The following is a 19,537-nucleotide window of genomic DNA, read 5'->3' as shown; positions in this document are numbered from 1 at the left end:
CACCCCAACCACACCACCCTCCAGGTCACCCCCCACCCCACACTTTCCCCTCACAGACCCCTCCCTACCTAACCTAGCTCCCCCGGTCCCACACTCTCCCCTCACAGGCACCCCAGCCCCACAAGACCTCCCCCAGGCCCCTCTCCCGACAGGTCCCCCAAACCCCACAGGCCCTCCTCTCCCCCCACCTGCCCCACAGGACCCCCCACAGCCCCACATAGGTCCCTCAGCCCCACAGGAACTCCCCACCCCACAGGCCCCTGAGGACCCCCCACAGCCCCCCAGTAGGCCCCGCAGTCCCACAGGACACCCCCCACATGCTCCTCAGGACCCCCACCTGCCCCTAAGTACACAGGCTCCTAAGCCACTCAGGACCTCCCCCAGCCAGCCAATAGGCCCCCCAGCCCCACATCCTCCCTTTACTGACCCTCCAGCCCAACACTGCCGCCTCACAGCACCCACCCACCCCACCGGCCCCTCAGGACCCGCTCCAACCCCCCACAGCCCCCTCAGCCCCACAGAACCCTCCCCCCCGCCACACAAACCCCCCAGCCTCCCCCACCCGCCCCACACACTTCTCAGCCCCACAGGACACTTCCCAGCCCCCCAACACGCCCTCCCCGCCCCACACAGGCCCCTCAGCCCCACGGAATCCCTCCACCTGCCCCACAGGACCCCCTCAGCCCCCCCCAGCCACCCAACAGGCCCCCAGCCCCACACTCCCCCCAGCCCCCCGGGCTCACAGGGCGGTGCCAGGCTGCCGGCGGGGTGTGAGGAAGAGCATGCGGGTGGGACGAGCGGCGCTGGCGTCGGGGTGGGCGCTCCAGGGTTTGGCGTAACTGTGGTCCAGGCAGACCAGGTCCAGCTCCCGTTCGTGCACCGACAGCTGCAGTAACAACGACGTCCCCATCCTCCGCGCCGACCACTGCAGCTCCCGGTCGCGATCGCGCTCCCGGTCGCGATCACGGTCCGCTCCGCGCTGCGACATGGCCCTACCACATCCCCCCGCGCCCGGCCCGCCGCCCCGTCGCGCTGCGCATGCGCGGGCACGCCCCGCAGGGGGCATGCGCGGCGGGGCGGGGCGGCGGGGCGGGGCGGCGGGGCGGGGCGTAAGGCGCGGAGGTGGAGTCCGAGGGGCGCGGAGCGGAGCCAGAGGGCGGAGCCGGAGTGTGGGGGCGGGGAGACGGGCGGACACACGGACGCACGGACACACGGACGTGGGGACGCGGTGACCTGGGGATGTGTGGGCATGGGGGCACGGGGGAGTGGGGATGCAGTGACATGGGGACATAGGGACACAGGGACATGGGGAATGGGGACACAGGGGCATGGGGGTGCCATAGCATGGGGACGTAGGGACACAGGGACATGCAGACACACGGACATGGGGATGCGGTAACGTGGGGATATATGGATATGGGAACACAGAGACATGGGGACACACGGACATGGAGACACCATGTCATGGAGACATACGGACGTGGGGACATATGGACACAGGGACATGGGGATGCAGTGACATGGGGACACAGGGACACACAGAAGTGGGGACGTAGTGCCATGAGGACACATGGACACAGTGACATGGGGTTGCAGTGACACGGACACATGGGGACACAGGGACAAGGGGACGCAGTGACACAAGGAGACGGGGGTGCCGTGCCATGGGGACACATGGACATGGTAACATGGGGGTGCAGTGACACGGGGACACATGGACACGCAGACATGCAGACGAGGGGACGCAGTGGCTTGGAGACACAGGGACACAGGAGCATAGGGATGCAGTGACATGGAGACACAGGGACACACAGATATGGGGAAAGAGTGTCATGGGAACACATGGACATGGGGACGTAGAGACAGAGAGATGCATAGCCATGGGGACACAGCAACATGGGGACAAGGGACATGGGGACGCAGGGACGCAGGTAGCCAGGCACACGGTGGCATGGCGACACCCACCAAGCCAAGCCAACAGCAGCGTCGGTGCCCTCTCCCCCCGACAGTGCCATTCTGGAACGCGTCCTGGCGGTGGCAGCGCCTCGGTGACAGCACAGCAGTGGCACGGTGGCCCGGGCACACGGCCATGCTGCGGCTGCTGGTGGCCAGCGCCCACATCCCCGAGGCCACCGGCGCCGGGCCCGGTGTGCACGTGTCTGCCCGCTTCAGAGGTACCGCTGGGTACAAGGCGGGGGACACTGCGGTGGCCGTCCCCGTGGGACGGGATGGCATCGGCCGTCGCTGCCTGAGGAGGTGGCATCGGCCATCCTAGCGCACCACGGTGGCATCCTCGTGCAATGGGATGGTGCCGGACACGCCTGGGGACAGCGCTGGCCATCCCCACGTGTGGGGGCAGCGCCAGCTTTCCCTGTACACCCCGATGTCCCCACCCTGACGTGACACCATCCCCCCTCCCGTCCCCCTGCAGGCGTCCCCAGGAGCACCCGGGTGGTGCCGGAGGAGCGCAGCCCCACCTGGAACGAGGTGAGGTGACCCCAGGGTGGCCTGCGGTGGCACGGGGACAGTCGGGTCACCCCAGTGACCCCTTGTCACGTCCTCCCGCAGACACTGGCATGGCCACTGGGCACACGTCCCCTGCAACCCACGGCCAGCCTGACCCTGCGCCTCCGGCACTGGGGCCAGCCGGCACCCCGGGGGTGAGTAGCACCCATGGGTGGGCACCCCGGGGGTATCACCCCCAGCATGGCCACCCTCACCATGTCCCTGTGTCCCTACAGGGACCTGGGTGCCACCACGGTGTCACTGGACCGGTTGGTGGCCAACCCCGGGCTGCTGCTGGACCTCAGCCATGTCCCGCTGCTGGACGCCCGGGGACAGCCCACAGGGGTAAGCACCCACCCACGAGCGCACCCAGCAGCACCCCAGGGTGCCATCAGGCATGGTCCGGGGTGCCACCCGTCCTTTTGCAGTGCACCGTCACCCTCCGCTGCTCCTACGTCCCCCGTGGCGTGGCTGGGGATGTCGCAGTCCCCCTGCAAGGACGGGTGCCACCGCCGGCGGTGTCACCGGGGTCACCCCACCACCCCGGCAAGCCCTCGGCAGGGAGGAAAGAGGATTTCCAGGTATGGCACCCATGGGTGCAGTGGCACCCGGGGGTGATGTCCCATCCGGCGGCCACCACATCACCGCCTGTCCCATAGGTACGGGTGAGGGTCATCGAGGGCCACCAGCTCCAGGGCAATGACATCAAGCCGGTGGTGACGGTCCTCATCGGCCAGCACCGCTTCAGGACCAGGATCCGGGTGGGGAACAACCCCTACTACAACGAGGTGACTGTGGGGAGGGGACACAGGGACACGCCGGTGGCCCCGCACCCCACCCTCACCCCCTTTTGCCCATTTTCTAGGTGTTTTGCCAAAATTTCCACCGGACGCCCGCCCAGCTGGCAGCGGAGCCCATCCGCATTCAGGTTGAGGGGGGGATCGGTGGCGCTGGCGCGGTGGGGGACAGCGGGGTGGCCTCTGACACCATGTCCCCCGCCCCATCACAGGTGCTGGACTCGCGGGCCACCCGTGCCAAAGCTGTCATCGGCGTCTTCCAGGTGAGGGACGGCGGCTCCAAATGGGGGGGTCGAGCCGTGGTTCGGCCGCTCTCACCCCCTTTGCCATCCCCGCAGCTGGACATTGGCACCGTCTACCGGGCGCCGGGTAGGCAAGAGGGTTGGGGTGACAGCAGGGTGACAGCAGGGTGACACCGGGGTGACACCGGGGGTCTCCCACCATGCCAGGACACAGCTTGAGCTGGAAGTGGCTGAGCCTGCAGCATCCCCACCGCCCCGACTCCGGGTCCCGGGGGTACCTCCGTGTCAGCCTGGCCGTCCTCCACGCCGGCGAGCCGGTGCCGGTGAGCGCCCCCCATCCTCCCCAGCACCCCCCCAAAAAAACCAATATTCCCTCGGAGGGGGGGGTTCCCCATTTTTTCCACACCCCCCCCAAGGAGCAGGAGGAGCCGGCGGGGAACGAGGACGTGGAGGCCAACCTGCTGCAGCCATCGCCGTGTGCCGCCACGCTCCAGCTCCGCGTCTACCGCGCCGAGGACCTACCGCAGGGTGGGCACCGGGTGGGTTTGGAGGCGGGGGGCGGTAGGTCTGGGGGACCCCCCCACCCACCCACCTCTCCCCATTCCCGGTGCAGCGGAGCCGGCTCGGCCATGCCTCCCCTCGGTGCTACCGGTCGGCGGAAAGCGGGGCTTCGTGGCGGCGGCAGTGCGGGTCAGCTTTGCCGGCAGGACGGTGGGTGCTGGGAAAGGGGGGAGGTGGGTGAGTGGGGGGCCCGATCCTGCGGGGGGGTGGCTGATGGCTCTGCCCAATGCAGCTCTGCACCCGAGTGATGCCCCCCGACGCCAACCCGGCATGGAACGAGGTTTTCTTCTTCCCCCTGAGGGTAAGGTGCCCCCCGCCCCCAGCCCCGGCATGCATCCTGCACCCCCTCCCCAAAGCAGGGGTACCCCCAAAAGGGGGGCACCCCCCCACACATCCCCCTGCTTTTTTCTCTCCACAGCTGCCCCCCATCTGTGATGAGATCGAGCTGGCCATCCTCAGCGGGTAAGTGGGGGACACCACCCCCCTCCTGGTTTGGGGGCGATCCCCCCGTTTTTGGGAGACCCCCACCCCTTTCACTGCCTACCCACAGGTCCCGCAGCAGCAAGGTCCTGGGCACCGCCACCCTCCACCTCTCCCAAATCTCCTCCGCCGGTGCTGAGCTTGAGGGTGAGCGGGGTTCATCCCTGGGTGGGGGGTCCCCAGCACCCAGAGTGTCCCCCCCCTTCCCCGACTGAACCCCCTCTTTCACTCCCAGAGGGGACCCCCGGCTTCTTACCCTGCTTTGGACCCAGCTTCCTCCCCTTCTACGGACCCCGGCCAGATGCTGCCAGGACACCCAGCACTGTGAGCGGGTGGCAGGGTGGGGACAGCACCCGCTGGGGGGGGGGGACACGACAGGGACACCCAGCCACCCCCCCACACCTTTATTTTACAGGACACTGGGGTGGCTTATCGGGGCCGGGTGCTGCTGGAGCTCAGCACCCACATGGGGACCCCGGACGGGCGCCAGCGAGACACCATCACCCCCGAGGACATCGCCCGGGTGCAGGTGGGGATGCGGGGACACGGTGCAATAAATATATAATTTTTTTTTTAAGCTCCATTTGGGTATTTTTGGGGTATTTTAACCTTATTTTTTGCCGCAGCGCCACTTGCCCCGCCGCCGGTTCGGGTTGTGCGGGATCTTTTATTCGGCCACCATGGTGCCAGCCGGCCCCGAGCTCCTGCGCTTCGAGCTCAGTCTGGGCAATTACGGGGACGCTGGCGATGTCACCTGCAAGCCGGCCGCCTCCGTCACCCCACACGGTTGTCCCCTCTTTGATGGTGAGCGGGATGCCGGGGTGGGGGGGAGACGGGGGACACACAAGGGTGGTCCCATGGGACGCTCGGTGCCCTCCGGATACAGGCAACCGCTACCACTACCTGCCGTGGTACGGTGACAAGCCAGTGGCGGCTGTCACCTCATCGTGGGAGGACGCCGGTCACCGTTGGGATACCCTAAACCTCCTGCAAGCCATGTGCCGGCGGTTGGTGAGCACCCAGGAGCGACGGCGGGGTGAGCTGGGCTGTGACACCCCGGCCCCCAGCCCCGACTCCGCATCGGGATGGTTTGGGGGCACCTTTGCAGGAGAGGAACGTGGCGGAGCTACGGGGCGCCCGTGGGGACGCCCGGGGGGACATCGGCAGGAGGCTGCTGCGCCAGCTGGCGCAGGACTGCCGGTGAGCAGCTGGGCCCCGGGGAGCCGCGGGGCCTTGGGTGCCCCAAAGCGGTGGGTGGTGGGATGCTGGGGGGACCCCTGGGCCTGCCAAGCCGTGTTTGGGGGGGGGGGGGAGTTATTTGGGGTATTTGGGAGGGAAATGATGCGTTTGGCGGGAAAATGAGGAACTTGAGATGACAATGGGATGTTTGGGGTGAAAATGGAGCAATTGAGGGGAATATGGGATATTTGCAGGGGGGAAATGCCACATTTGGGGGGAAGTGGGGGCATTGGGGGGAAAACAGAGTAATTGGGGGGGAAATGGGTTTTGGGGGGAATGGGGCATTTAGGGGGAAAACAGGGCAATGGGAGGGAAATGGTTCTTGGGGAGGATTGGGATATTTGGGGGAAAGAGGGCATTTGTTGGAGAAATGGATATTTGGGGGGAAATGGGTATTTAGGAGGAATCAGCATTTTGGGGGAAAAAATGAGGCATTTTAGAGGACTGGGACATTTTGGGGAAAAGGGGACTACTGCAGGAGAATTAGGGCATTTTGGGGAGCAACAGGGCATTTTGGGGAGCAACAGGACATTTTGGGGGGAAACAGTGTCTTTTGGGGGAGAAACAGCTTTTGGGGGGGAAATGGGGCATTTGGGGGAAAACCAGGGCATTTTAGGGAAAAAGGAGGTATTTTGGGGGGGGGGGGGTTGTTTGCAGGCGGGCGCTGCCCCGGCTGGAGGCGCAGCCTACCCCCACGCCGCTGGATGCCCACCTGCGAGCGGCCCGTCTTCACCTCCTCCGGCGCGTGGCGGCGGCAGCGGTGCCGCCAAGAGCCGGCTGGGACACGTTGCTGCCGGTGGCCGAGGGCTGGCTGGGACGTGTGGCCGCGCTGGCCGTCGAGGTGGGGGCCAGGGCCGGGGGTGGGTGTCAGGGGCTCATCACTGTGTCGAGCTGTGGCCGGTCTCAGCCCGCCCATCTCTCTCGGTCTCTCCCGCTGCAGCCGCAGGCCGGCATGCCCGACGTGCTGCTGTGGCTGCTGCGGGGGGAGCGGCGGGTGGCCTGCGCCCGTGTCCCCGCGACCGACCTCATGTTCTCCCGGAGCGGCCCTGGCGCCTGTGGCAGACTCTGCGGCCGGATCCAGACCCTCTTCCTGGCGGTAGGCGCCCCGTGTCCCCTCCATGTCACCTGTGTCCCCCCTGTGCCCCCTGCCTCCCACCACTGAATCCTTCACATCCTCCCACGTCCCTTCCACATACTCTCTGTGTCCCCTCCATGTCCCCTCTATATCCCCTCCATGTCCCCTCTATATCCCCTCCATGTCCCCTTCATGTCCCCTCCACGTGCCCTTTGCATCCCCTCTCTAACTCCCCCACATCCCCTCCATGTTCTCTCTCTCCCCTCTATGTCTGCTCCATGTCCCCTTCATGTCCCCTTTGTGTCCCTTCTGTGTCCCTTCTGTGTCCTCTCTGTGTCCCCTCTGTGTCCCCCATGTCTCCCCGTGTCCCCCCCACATCCCTTCCATGTCCCCTCCATGTCCCCTCTGTGTCCCTTCTGTGCCGTCTCTGTGATCTCCCCACATCCCCTCCATGTCCCCCTGTGTCCCCCATGTCCCCCCACATCCCCTCCATATCCTCTCTGTGTCCCCTTCCGTGTCTCCCCACATCCCTTCCATGTATCCTCCATGTCCCCTCTATGTCCCTTCTACACCCTCCCCATGCCCGCCCCACGTCCCTCCCATGTCCCCTCTGTGTCGCCCGTGCCCCCCCCGCACCCCCACCCACGCTGGGGGCCGCAGGGCTCCGGGGACGTCCGTGCCCAGCTCCGGCTCCGTCTGTGGCTGGGACGGGTGGCCGACAGCGGGGACCTGCCACGACACCTCGAGGGCACCCTGCGTGTCTACGCCGAGACGGTGAGCCCTAGGGTGGGGGGCCTGCCCCAGGGTGCACCCCCCAGTCCCCCTCAACCCCATGGCTGTCCCCCTCCCAGTATGAAAACCAGACCAAGCTGCTGGGCAAGTGGGGTCCCCGGGGGCTGCTGGGGCGCCCCGGCTTCTCCGACAGCGCCGGCAACGTGGGGCTCCCCCGCCACAGCATCCGGCCCCCCAAGGGCTGGCGCTGGGATGGACCCTGGACCGTGGAGCCCCAGCGGCGGTGAGTCCCGTGGGACGGGTGGTGACACCCACCCTGCCGCCTTTGGGGACCTCGGGGATGACGCCGGCCTTGTCCCCTCGTCCCCAGGCTGCTGCTGGACACGGAGACCAACGTGGGCGAGGTGCTGGAGGAGGTCTACGAGAACGAGAGCCGGCGGCTCAGCGGGGAGTGGGGACCTGCTGCCACGGCCAGCACCGACGCTGTGAGCGGGCGACGGCGTGGGGGGTGCCGGCGGCGGGGTGACGCGAATGCATCGGGGCTCAGCTCTCGCCCGGTTCTGCAGAGCGGCGCGGCGGTGCCACCCAAGGAGGAGGTGGCGTGTCCCCAAGGTTGGCACGTCACCGATGGCTGGCGGGTGGACGTGACAGGGGCCGTGGATGAGGCCGGTGAGTGGGTGTCCCCACCAGGCACCGCGGGGGGGGTGGGTGGGTGGGAGCGATGGCGAGGACACCTGGGTGCCGCAGGTTGGGAGTACGGGGCGAGCGCAGCTCCTGGCAGCCCCCCGCCGGCATGGCACGCCACCGAGAAGACGTACCACACACACCGGCGCCGGCGCTGGCTGCGCACCCGCCGCAGGGACCCCGGCGCCCAGGGACGGGAGCAGGATGTGACCTCCTTCCTCCGGCTGGTCGGGGCGGCGGGGACGGGGACGGGATGGTGGGGACGGGGGTGGCAGGGTGGGGTGCAGGGATGGGGACAGCAGGGATGGGGTGGCAGGGACAGGGGTGGCAGGGATGGGGTGGCAGGATGGGGGTGGCAGGGGTGGGGTGGCAGGGATGGGGACAGCAAGGACGGGGGGCAAGGACAGGAGTGGCAGATATGGGGACAGCAGGGATAGGGTGGCAGGATGGGGGTGACAGGTATGGGGGTGACAGGGGTAACAGGGACAGGGGTGGCAGGGATGGGGACAGCAGGGACAGGGGGGCAAGGACAGGGGTGGCAGGGATGGGGGTGGCAGCATGGGGTGGCAGGGATTGGGACAGCAGGGACACGGGTGCTAGGGACAGGGTGGCAGGGAAGGGATGGCAGGGCCAGGCCTTTGACTACCTGCGCACTGGTGTGATGAGCCCTGTCTCTCCCCTTGCGCCATGCCATGGCGTCCCCATGCCACGCCGTCCCCATGCCACATCATCCCCATGCCACGCCATCCCATGCCACGCCGTCCCTATGCCATGGCGTCCCCATGCCACACCATCCCCATGCCACACCATCCCCATGCCACACCATCCCATGCCACGCCGTCCCCATGCCATGGCGTCCCCATGCCACGCCGTCCCCATGCCACACCATCCCCATGCCACGCCATCCCATGCCACGCCGTCCCTATGCCATGGCGTCCCCATGCCACACCGTCCCCATGCCACACCATCCCCATGCCACACCATCCCCATGCCACGCCATCCCCATGCCACACCGTCCCCATGCCACGCCATCCCATGCCACGCCGTCCCCATGCCACGCCGTCCCCATGCCACGCCATCCCCGTGCCACACCATCCCCATGCCACACCATCCCCATGCCACGCCATCCCATGCCACGCCATCCCCATGCCACACCGTCCCCATGCCACGCCATCCCATGCCACACCGTCCCCATGCCACGCCGTCCCCATGCCACGCCATCCCCATGCCACGACATCCCCATGCCACGCCATCCCCATGCCACACCATCCCCATGCCATGCCATCCCCATGCCACGCCATCCCATGCCACACCATCCCCATGCCACGCCGTCCCCATGCCACACCATCCCCATGCCATGCCATCCCCATGCCATGCCATCCCCATGCCACGCCATCCCCATGCCATGCCATCCCCATGCCATGCCATCCCCATGCCACGCCGTCCCCATGCCACGCCATCCCCATGCCACGACATCCCCATGCCACGACATCCCCATGCCACACCATCCCCATGCCATGCCATCCCCATGCCACGCCATCCCATGCCACACCATCCCCATGCCACGCCGTCCCCATGCCACACCATCCCCATGCCACGCCATCCCCATGCCACGCCATCCCCATGCCACGCCATCCCATGCCACACCATCCCCATGCCACGCCGTCCCCATGCCACACCATCCCCATGCCACGCCATCCCCATGCCACGCCATCCCCATGCCATGCCATCCCCATGCCATGCCATCCCCATGCCACGCCGTCCCCATGCCACGCCGTCCCCATGCCACGCCATCCCCATGCCACGCCATCCCCATGCCACACCATCCCCATGCCATGCCATCCCCATGCCACGCCATCCCATGCCACGCCATCCCCATGCCACACCATCCCCATGCCACGCCATCCCCATGCCACGCCATCCCCATGCCACGCCATCCCCATGCCACACCATCCCCATGCCACGCCGTCCCCATGCCACGCCATCCCCATGCCACGCCATATCCATGCCATGCCATCCCCATGCCACGCCATCCCATGCCACACCATCCCCATGCCACGCCGTCCCCATGCCACACCATCCCCATGCCACGCCATCCCCATGCCACGCCATCCCCATGCCACACCATCCCCATGCCACGACATCCCCATGCCACGCCATCCCCATGCCACACCATCCCCATGCCACGCCGTCCCCATGCCACGCCGTCCCCATGCCACGCCATCCCATGCCACACCATCCCCATGCCACGCCATCCCCATGCCACACCATCCCCATGCCACGCCATCCCCATGCCACACCATCCCCATGCCACGCCATCCCCATGCCACGCCGTCCCCATGCCACACCATCCCCATGCCACACCGTCCCCATGCCACGCCGTCCCCATGCCACGCCGTCCCCATGCCACGACATCCCCATGCCACGCCGTCCCCATGCCACGCCGTCCCCATGCCACGACATCCCCATGCCACACCATCCCATGCCACACCGTCCCCATGCCACGCCGTCCCCATGCCACGCCGTCCCCATGCCACGCCGTCCCCATGCCACACCATCCCCATGCCACGCCATCCCCATGCCACGACATCCCCATGCCACGCCATCCCCATGCCACGCCGTCCCCATGCCACACCATCCCCATGCCACGCCATCCCATGCCACGCCATCCCCATGCCACGCCATCCCCATGCCATGCTGCACCCCGTGTCCCCACAGCACAGCCCCGAGGCGGCGGCGGGGGCCGAGGCCTGGGAGTACGGGTCCCTCTGGGGCTGCCGCTTCCACCTCCAGCCCCGGGCGGGCGACGTGTGCCGGCGGCGCTGCTGGCATCGGCGCATGGTGCCCGCGCAGCCCCCGGCCGTGGCACCCCTCTTCCTCCTGGAGGGCTCCCCGGTAGGAGAGCAACCAGGGGGAGCTGGGGCTGGGGGGCACCGGGAGGGTCCCAGGGGTAAGGGGGGGTGGAGGGATGGGGGGACGGAGGGAGGGAGGGATGCCGGGAGGGAGGGATGGAGGGAGGGATAGAGGGATGCAGGGTAGGAGGGATGGGGGGATGGGGGGATGGATGGATGGATGGATGGATGGATGGATGGATGGATGGATGGATGGATGGATGGATGGATGGATGGATGGAGAGATGGATGAGTGACACTGGGGCAGTAGGATGTGGGACAGCGGGATTCAGGGCCAGGGGACAGGAGGGCCAGGGGGACCCCCCACCCCACATCCCATCCCGCCGCAGGGCCCAGAGGACCCAGCTGAGGAGGACAAGCCGGCTGCAGCAGAGCGGCAGGCGCGGGGCTCGTCCCGGACCCCCCCCCAGCAGCCCGTGCCCCTCATCCTCTGCACCTTCCAGCGTGAGCCCCGGGGGACGCGGGGGGGGGGACTGGGACAGGCCGGGGGGGTCCCAGGGCCCCCTGCCAGCCCCTGCCTCTCCCGCAGAGCCCAACTTCTTCCAGCTCCGCTGCTACATCTTCCAGGCGCTGGAGCTGGCACCCTGCGGCTCCAAGGCCACCGCAGGTGGGACCCCCCGGCCCCCAGCCCCCACCCCGATGGGCACCCCAGGGTGCTGATGGTGCCGCTGTCACCCAGACCCCGTCGCCCACGTTGCCTTCGTGCACGTCAGCCAGAGCACCCGGGTGCTGCCCGGCACCCTGGACCCCCTCTGGGACCAGACGCTGCTCTTTCACCGGGTGCTGCTGTACGGGGACCCCCGGGGCGTCCGGGATGAGCCCCCCGTCATGGTGGTGGAGGTCTTCGACCAGGACGGAGGGGTATGGCACCCATGGGTGGGGGGCACCCATGGGTGGGGGGAGCACCCATACCCAAGCAATGCCTTGCAGGGTGCTGGTGGTTTCCTGGGGAGGAGTGTGTGCACCCCACATGTTTGGCTGGATGTGGGGCGCCGGCAGCCCCCCCGGCTTCAGCGTTACCCACTGCGGGGACCGGGGGGGCCGGCCGGGGAGCTGCTGGCTGCCTTTGAGCTGCTGCACGACACTGAGGTGAGGGGCCAGTGGGGGCGGGGGGCCATGGCGTGCACCCAGGTGATGGGATTCCATCATCATCATCATCCTCCTCCTCCTCCTCCCCGGCAGGATGGGTCCCTGGCGCAAGTCAGCACCCCGCCGTGGAGGCAGGGGGTCTTCAGCGTCCCCCAGGGCATCCGGCCCGTCCTGCAGCTGGTGGCACTGGAGGTGAGACCCTGGGACCCGGGTGGGGACAGGGAAGAAGGTGGGATGGGGACGAGCCTGGGAGGGGAACAGGCTGGGGACAGGGACAGTGATGAAGGTCCTGGGGATGGGCTGGGGACAAGGACAAGGACGGGGACAAGGCTGAAGACAGGCTGGGGATGAGGTCAGGGATGGGGACAAGGGCGAAGAAGGGGACAGAGTCAGGACAGGGACAAGGACAGAGATGAAGATGGGGACAGGCACAGAGGGACTAAAACAAGATGGGGATGGAGATGGGGACAGGGACGGGGATGGGGATGGGCACCTGCCGTGTCCCACCAGGCAAGCCGCCCACCCAAGCTGACCCCTGGGGACCCAGGGGACCCCAGGGGGAGTGACAGCCGCTGTGTGCCCCCCAGGTGCTGGCGTGGGGGCTGCGGGGGCTGCGTGGTGGCGTGCGGGCGCCCAGCCTGGAGGTGCAGTGCGGGGGCCGGACCCTGCGGACCCCCACCATTGCCGACCTCACCGCCAACCCCAATTTCCCCATCAATGCCTTCCTGCTGACGCTGGTGAGGATGGAGGGGTGGATGGGGGGAGCCCCATACCCATGGGTGCTGCTGGTGGCACCCTGGGGTGATGGCACGACTCGGCCCCAGCACCTGCCGGCGGAGGAGGAGTACGTGCCCCCCATCCGCCTGCGGGTGCTGGACACGCGGGATTTCGGGTACCGACCCGAGGTGGGGCAGGCCTGTGTGCGGAGCCTGGGGCAGCACTGCTGCCAGCCCCAAGGCGAGGGGCATCCCCCCGGCCCTGGAACCCCCCCACCTGGCTCCGGTATGGCCCTGCCCAGCCCTGGTACCCCCTGCCTCATCCCAGCCCCATCCTGCCCCATCCCTGCCCCATCCCTGGTACCCCCTGCCTCATCCCTGCCCCATCCTGCCCCATCCATGATACCCCTGCCCCATCTCTGGTACCCCCTGCCTCATCCCTGCCCCATCCTGCCCCATCCCTGCCCCCTCCCTGGTAACCCCTGCCTCATCCCTGCCCCCTGCGCCCTCCCTGCCCCATCCTGCCTCATCCCAGCCCCATCCTGCCCCATCCATGATACCCCTGCCCCATCCCCGGTACCCCCTGCCTCATCCCTGCCCCATCCATGATACCCCCTGCCCCATCCCTGCCCCATCCTGCCCCATCCCTGGTACCCCCCGCCCCCTCCCTGCCCCATCCTGCCCCATCCTGCCTCACCCCTGCCCGATCCTGCCCCATTCCTGCCCCCCACTACCCACCTCTGGGATGGTTTATTTGCCCGTCTCCCCCCACAGCCACTCCCTGGAGCAGGATTGCTCAGGTGAGTCCCCCCCAGTCCCTCGGCACCAGCACCCAAGCTCAGCACCGCTGGGTGCCGGGGTCCCTGGCCCCATGCCTCAGTTTCCCCTCAGTTTCCCCTTTGCTCCCTGCAGATGCTGCCCAGGATCACCACTGAGAAGGGGGCTGTGGGCAAGGTAGGCACAAGGATGGGGTCACCGGGGCCACCAGAGCCACCAGGGTCACCCGTCCCCACCTCATCCTGCTCCCCACCAGGCTGCAGAGGAGGAGGAGGATGAAGATGAGGATGACTGGTGGAGCAAATTCTATGCAGCCATGGGGGACAAGGCAAAGAGCCAGCAGGGGACCAACAGGGACAGACTGAAGGTGAGCCAGAGCCTGGGACCGGGAGCAGGGGACAGGGGACAAGGATGGGGACGAGGTCAGGGATGGGGATGGGGACAGGGGTGGAGGGGATGGGGTAGGTTGGGGACAAAAACGAAGCAGGGGATTGGGACAGGGATGGTTGGGGACAAGGACACAGATGGGGGCAGGGATGAAGATGGCATAGGGCTGAGGTCAGGGATGGGGATGGGATGGGATGGGATGGGGATGGGACAGGGGTGGGGACAGGGATGAAAACGGGGTAAGGACAAGGTCAGGAATGGAGACTGGGAGGGGAACAGGCTGGGGCCAGGGCCAGCAATGAAGAAGGGGATGGGATGGGATGGGGACAAGGACAGGGCTGAAGATGGGATGGGAACAAGGATGAAGATGGGCACAGGGGTGGGATGGGGAGAAGCACCAAGATGGGGATGAGGACAGGAACAGGGACAGGGACAAGGACGAGGACAGGAACCGCTCCCCAGATCTATGGCTGCGAGCTGGAGGCGGTGCCCGAATTCGAGGGGCTGCAGGATTTCTGCCAGACCTTCCCGCTCTACCAGCCTGGGGATCACCCCACAGCAGGGGAGGACCCCGTGCCTGTGGGCGAGTTCAAGGTGGGTGAAAGCCCCTGGGAGACCCAAGAGCCGGGGCAGGGGCACCCCAGGGTGCACGACTGGGCGGCTTTCGCAGGGTCTTTTCCATATCTACCCCCTGCCCGAGGACCCCGGGGTGCCCCCGCCTCCGCGCCACTTCCAGCAGCTGCCCCCCAGCCAACCCCAAAAGTGCCTGGTGCGGGTCTACGTCATCCGGGCCTTTGATCTGTCCCCCCGTGACAGGAACGGGCTGGTAAGACACCCATGGGCGCTAGACAGGGGTCCCCTGTCCTCCCCACGCCCCCATGCCACCCTGACGGTCCCCTCCCTGCTGCCAGTGTGACCCCTACATCCGCGTCTCACTGGGGACGAAGACGCTGAGCCAGCGGGACCAGTATGTGCCCAACACCCTGGAGCCTGTTTTTGGCAGGTATGGCCAGAGCGGGTGGCCCGGTGGCACTGTCACCCCTGGGTGGCACCGGCTGGGGGCAGCCTGGCACCCAGACAAGGTGCTCAGGGGGGCTGATGGGACCCCATTTCCCCTGTCAACCTGTCCCTGTGCCAACCTGTCCCTATGCCACTGGGTCACCATGCCACTGGGTCACCACGCCACCAGGTTCTCATGCCACCATGTCCCCATTCCCCATGCTGGCAAGACCCCATGCCAGCAGGTGCCACACATGGGGGTCCCCACGTCACCAGGTCCCCATTCCCCATACCAGAATGGTCCGGAGCCACCAAGTCCCCAGTTCCTCTGCCAGCAAGTCCCCACGCCAGCAGGTCCCCATTCCCTGGGCTGGAGGGTCCCTGTGCCAGTAGGTCCCACTTCTCCATGACAGCAGGTCCCCATGCCACCAGATGCCCCATTCCCAACATTTGGGGGTCCTCATGCCACCACGTCCCCATTCCCCATGCCACCACGTCCCTCTTCCCCACAACAGCAGGTCCCCATGCCACCAGATGCTCCACCCCCTGTGCTGGTGGGTCCCTGTGCCACCAGGTCCTCAGGCCACCGAGTCCCTGTGCCAGAATGTCCCCACACCTACGGGTCCCCACGCCTATGGGTCCCCAATCCCCGGGCCAGCCCCATGCCAGCACGTCCCCGGGGCTGACGGCACCGCTGCTGCCAGGCTGTTCGAGGTGACAGGCACCATCCCGCTGGAGAAGGACCTGCAGGTCTCACTGCTGGACTACGACCTGCTGCCACCCGACCAGGAGATCGGCACCACCACCATCGACCTGGAGAACCGCCTGCTCTCCCGCTTCCGCGCCCACTGCGGGCTGCCCACCCTCTACCGCACGTGGGTGCCCCGGGGGAGGGTACTGGGGGGGGCTGGGGGCATCAGGGTCCGCAGTCCTGAGCCCAGGAGCGGGCATGGGGATGGGGATAGGGTGGGCATGGGGACAGGGTGGGCGCAGGGACGGGCACAGGGTGATGGGGATTGAGTGGGTATGTGGGAGTGGGTGCAAGGAGATGGTGAGGGAGAGGATGGGGACAGGGGTGGGCACAGGGAGATGAGGGTGCGGTGGGCACAGAGGTGGGGAGAGGATGGGCACAAGCAGGTTAGGATGGGGTGGGCACAGGGATGGGGACGAGCTGGGCACAAGCAGGTTAGGATGGGGGGGCACAGCAGGGTGGTTGTGGGGTGGGCGCGGGGCGATGGGGTGGCACAGGGATGTTCACAAGGAGATGGGGACGGGATGGGCACACGAGGGTGGGCACAGGGAGATGGTTGGGCACAGGGGTGGGCATGAGGAGATGGTTATGGGGTGGGAACAAGGGGGTGAGGTTGGCACAGGGATGGAGACGGGGCGGGTACATGGGAGGATGAGGATGGGGTTGGCCCTGGGATGGGCACAGGGGAATGGGGTGGGCACAGCGAGGGGCACAGGGAGATGGGGGCGATGGCCAGGGAGAGGACACGCAGGAGCAGTGATGCCGCAGCCCCCAGCCCACCCGCTGGCCCCACAGCGCCGGCCCCGGGTGCTGGAGGGACCAGCTCCCCCCCAGCCGGACACTGGAGCACTTTGCCCGCAGCCGGGGGCTGCCGGCACCCGAGTTCAGCACCGAGGGCACCGCCGTCACCTTCGGGGACCAAACCTTCCTCCTCAGCCACTTCGGTGGGTGGGTGGGTGCGCCGGGGGGGGGTGGGTCAGATCCTGTCCCACGGGTGTGACGGTTGGGCCTTGCAGAGAGCGGCCCCCCCACACACCGGTACCCCGGGGCACCCCGCGAGCGCCTGGCCCTGCACGTGCTCCACGCCTGTCACCTCGTCCCCGAGCACCTCGAGACCCGCACCCTCTACAGCGGCACCCAGCCTGGGCTGGAGCAGGTGGGGATGGGGCACCCCGGGGGGGTGACGAGGACGGGGTGATGGAGTCCCTGGGATGACAGGGATGTGGCCAGGGAGGGACCCCGGGGCGATGGGGACCTTTGGGTACAGGGTGTGCCAGGGGATGCCAGGGACCCCAGGGTGATGGGGACCTTGGGGTAGCAGGGACCCCGGGGTGGGGGGGGTAGCAGGGACCCCGGGGTGACAAGGAGGCCCAGGGCAGTGAGGGATGCTGGGAGGGGTGTGATGGGGATCCTTGGGCAGGAGGGGATGCCAAGGGGGTGATGGGGACCCTGGTGTGACAGGGACCCCAGGGCAGGGAGGGATGCTGGGCACCCTGGGTGACAGGGGCCCCGGGGTGACAAGGACAGGTGCTGGAGGGTCGACAGAGGCCCTGCAATGACGGGGACCCCAGAGCAAGGAAGGATGCTGGGGGCAATGATGAGCACCCAGGGGTGATGGGGGCACCCTGTGACAGGGGGGATGCTGCCGTGGGGACCGAGGGGTGCCTGTCCCAGCCTCCCCCCGCATGCTGTGCAGGGCAAGGTGCAGATGTGGGTGGACATCTTCCCCGCCAGCCTCGGGCCCCCCGGCCCCCCTGTCGACATCACCCCCCGCAAGCCCCAGAGGTGAGCACCCAGCCTGGCCCCGGCGGCGGGACAGGGGTGTCCCAGGGGAGAAGGTGACACATCCTTGTGCGCGCACGCGCGCGTGTCCCCGCCAAGGTACGAGCTGCGCTGCGTGGTCTGGAACACGCGGGACGTGGACCTGGGGGACACCAACCTGCTGGGGCAGCAGATGAGCGACATCTACGTCGCCGGGTGAGCCGCGGCCACCGCTACGTCGCCCGCGGGGAGGTGACAGCGGGGCTGGCGACAAGGGTGACGGCAGCGTCCCCTCCCTCGGGCTGGCACGGCAGGTGGCTGGACGGGCTGGAGGAGCAGCGGCAGAAGACAGACGTGCATTACCGCTCGCTGCAGGGGGACGGGGCCTTCAACTGGCGCTTTGTCTTCTCCTTCGAGTATCTGGCGGCCGAGCAGCTCTGTGTCCTGCCCCGCAAGGTGAGGGGCAACCCGGGGTGGGAGCTGGGGTGGGGGGGACACAGGGGACAAGCATGACACCCCCCTTTCCCCTTCCCAACCACGGCAGGAGCATTTCTGGAGCCTGGACGAGACAGTGCTGAAGGTGCCCCCCAAGCTCATTCTCCAAGTGTGGGACAATGACAAGTTTTCGGCTGATGATTTTCTAGGTGAGACCCTGTTTCCCTGCCCCACATCCCCCAGCAGGCTGGGGGACACCCACGGGTGACGGGGACACCCACGGGTGACAGTCAGCTGCCACCTGACTTGCCTTTTCCCCTGCAGGTGTCCTGGAGCTAGAGCTCACAAGGCTGCCACGGCCTGCCCAGCACCCCCAGGGCTGCACCCCAACACCACAGGGGACCCCCCAACGCCCCTGGCCATGGTGGGGGCCACGGGCCCCCTCCTGGCTCTCCCTTTTCCGACAGAGACGGGTGAGGGGGTGGTGGCCCTGCACCATGCAGGAGGGCGGCAAGCGGCGCCTCTCGGTAGGTGGGGGGGGGACGGGACACTGGGATAGCGGGGCACAGGGGTGACAGATCCTGCACCCCACCTCCCACCCATCACCCCCCTCCAGGGTAAGCTGGAGCTGAGCCTGGAGCTGCTGCCGGCGAAGGAGGCGGAAGAGCGGCCGGCAGGGAAAGGCCGGGAGGATCCCAACATGTACCCGACGCTCCCGGCGCCCGTGTGAGTCCCCAGGGAGATGAGCTCGTCCCCCCCACCCTGGGGCGCAGGGGGGCAAGGGGAAGGGGCACGGGGGGTCCCTGAGCTGGGTGTCACCCGCAGGCGGCCCGAGTGGTCCTTCCTGTGGCTGCGGGCACCGCTGCGCAGCCTCCGCTACAGCCTCTGGCGGCAACACCGCTGCCGCGTCAGCCTGGCGCTGCTGCTGCTGCTGCTGCTCGCCCTGCTCCTCGCCTTCGTCTACGCCGCCCCGGTGAGTGCTTGGAGGCACGGCTGCCCCCCCATTCCCCTCCTCACCGGCTCCAAAGCGCCCCGTGAGCTCCCCTCTCTCCCTCACCGCAGGGTTATTTGGCCATGAAGCTGGTTAACCCTCTCCAGAGCCTGCAGCGCGGCGGCGGCGGCGAGCGTCCCGCAGGCCGGCCCTGACATGCCAGCACCGGCGAGCGCCAAAGGGTGCCGCGCACCCGCCTCGCCTCCTCAATAAAGCCACATCAGTGATGGTCAAAGCATCGCCCTCAACTCCGTGGGTTGGCGGGGGCGGAACCAGCAAAGGAGCTACTCCATTTGGGGGAGCCCCACGGCAGCGGGATATGGCCCCCCCACTCACTGTGGCATCGGCTTGGGGAGGAAACGCTGCATCCAGGGCATTGGGCGGTGACAAAAAGCACGGCCCTG

At 67.7% G+C, this 19,537-nt stretch overlaps 2 protein-coding genes across 6 annotated transcripts in view; one reads left to right on the top strand and one right to left on the bottom strand.

The window, feature by feature from the left end:
* Nucleotides 1-1,050, bottom strand: part of KANSL3 (KAT8 regulatory NSL complex subunit 3) — a 32,342-nt gene extending 31,292 nt beyond the window's left edge. For 3 of the 5 annotated variants that reach the window (XM_064472913.1, XM_064472915.1, XM_064472917.1), the window contains exon 1: nt 744-1,050. In XM_064472913.1, coding sequence (XP_064328983.1) covers nt 744-988 — 245 coding nt within the window. In that variant the 5' untranslated portion in view covers nt 989-1,050. The remainder of the gene's footprint in view (nt 1-743) is intronic. The other 2 variants (XM_064472914.1, XM_064472916.1) reach the window with 1 other exon arrangement.
* A 1,039-nt stretch (nt 1,051-2,089) lies between these two features.
* Nucleotides 2,090-19,288, top strand: FER1L5 (fer-1 like family member 5). The gene is made up of 49 exons (XM_064472515.1): nt 2,090-2,174; nt 2,432-2,487; nt 2,569-2,660; nt 2,742-2,850; nt 2,934-3,086; nt 3,165-3,293; nt 3,371-3,565; nt 3,641-3,671; nt 3,752-3,867; nt 3,961-4,105; nt 4,158-4,255; nt 4,338-4,406; nt 4,524-4,567; nt 4,656-4,732; nt 4,821-4,909; nt 5,001-5,114; nt 5,212-5,389; nt 5,472-5,596; nt 5,694-5,785; nt 6,482-6,665; nt 6,765-6,920; nt 7,560-7,673; nt 7,751-7,914; nt 8,002-8,300; nt 8,379-8,542; nt 11,034-11,210; nt 11,557-11,671; nt 11,757-11,834; nt 11,907-12,088; nt 12,410-12,508; nt 12,904-13,053; nt 13,141-13,318; nt 13,807-13,832; nt 13,945-13,986; nt 14,066-14,176; nt 14,659-14,790; nt 14,867-15,022; nt 15,108-15,199; nt 15,900-16,070; nt 16,742-16,890; nt 16,963-17,102; nt 17,643-17,731; nt 17,828-17,923; nt 18,022-18,163; nt 18,252-18,351; nt 18,467-18,669; nt 18,759-18,868; nt 18,968-19,115; nt 19,205-19,288. The coding sequence occupies exons 1-49, from the start codon at nt 2,090-2,092 to the stop codon at nt 19,286-19,288; spliced, it is 6,048 nt and encodes a 2,015-aa protein (XP_064328585.1).
* Nucleotides 19,289-19,537: the final 249 nt, after the last annotated feature.

The sequence above is a fragment of the Phalacrocorax carbo genome, chromosome 24 (assembly GCF_963921805.1).
Source record: "Phalacrocorax carbo chromosome 24, bPhaCar2.1, whole genome shotgun sequence".
Lineage (NCBI taxonomy): Eukaryota > Metazoa > Chordata > Aves > Suliformes > Phalacrocoracidae > Phalacrocorax > Phalacrocorax carbo.
This window is presented reverse-complemented; position numbering and strand designations above follow the sequence as displayed.

What these genes read in the sequence shown, in the direction of transcription:
- FER1L5 (XM_064472515.1), top strand. Translation starts at nt 2,090, where the DNA reads ATGCTGCGGCTGCTGGTGGCCAGCGCCCACATCCCCGAGGCCACCGGC. An exon ending in CTGTCATCGGCGTCTTCCAG is followed by an intron (nt 3,566 to 3,640) that starts GTGAGGGACGGC and finishes CCATCCCCGCAG; the next exon opens with CTGGACATTGGCACCGTCTA. An exon ending in CAGCTGGCGCAGGACTGCCG is followed by an intron (nt 5,786 to 6,481) that starts GTGAGCAGCTGG and finishes GGTTGTTTGCAG; the next exon opens with GCGGGCGCTGCCCCGGCTGG.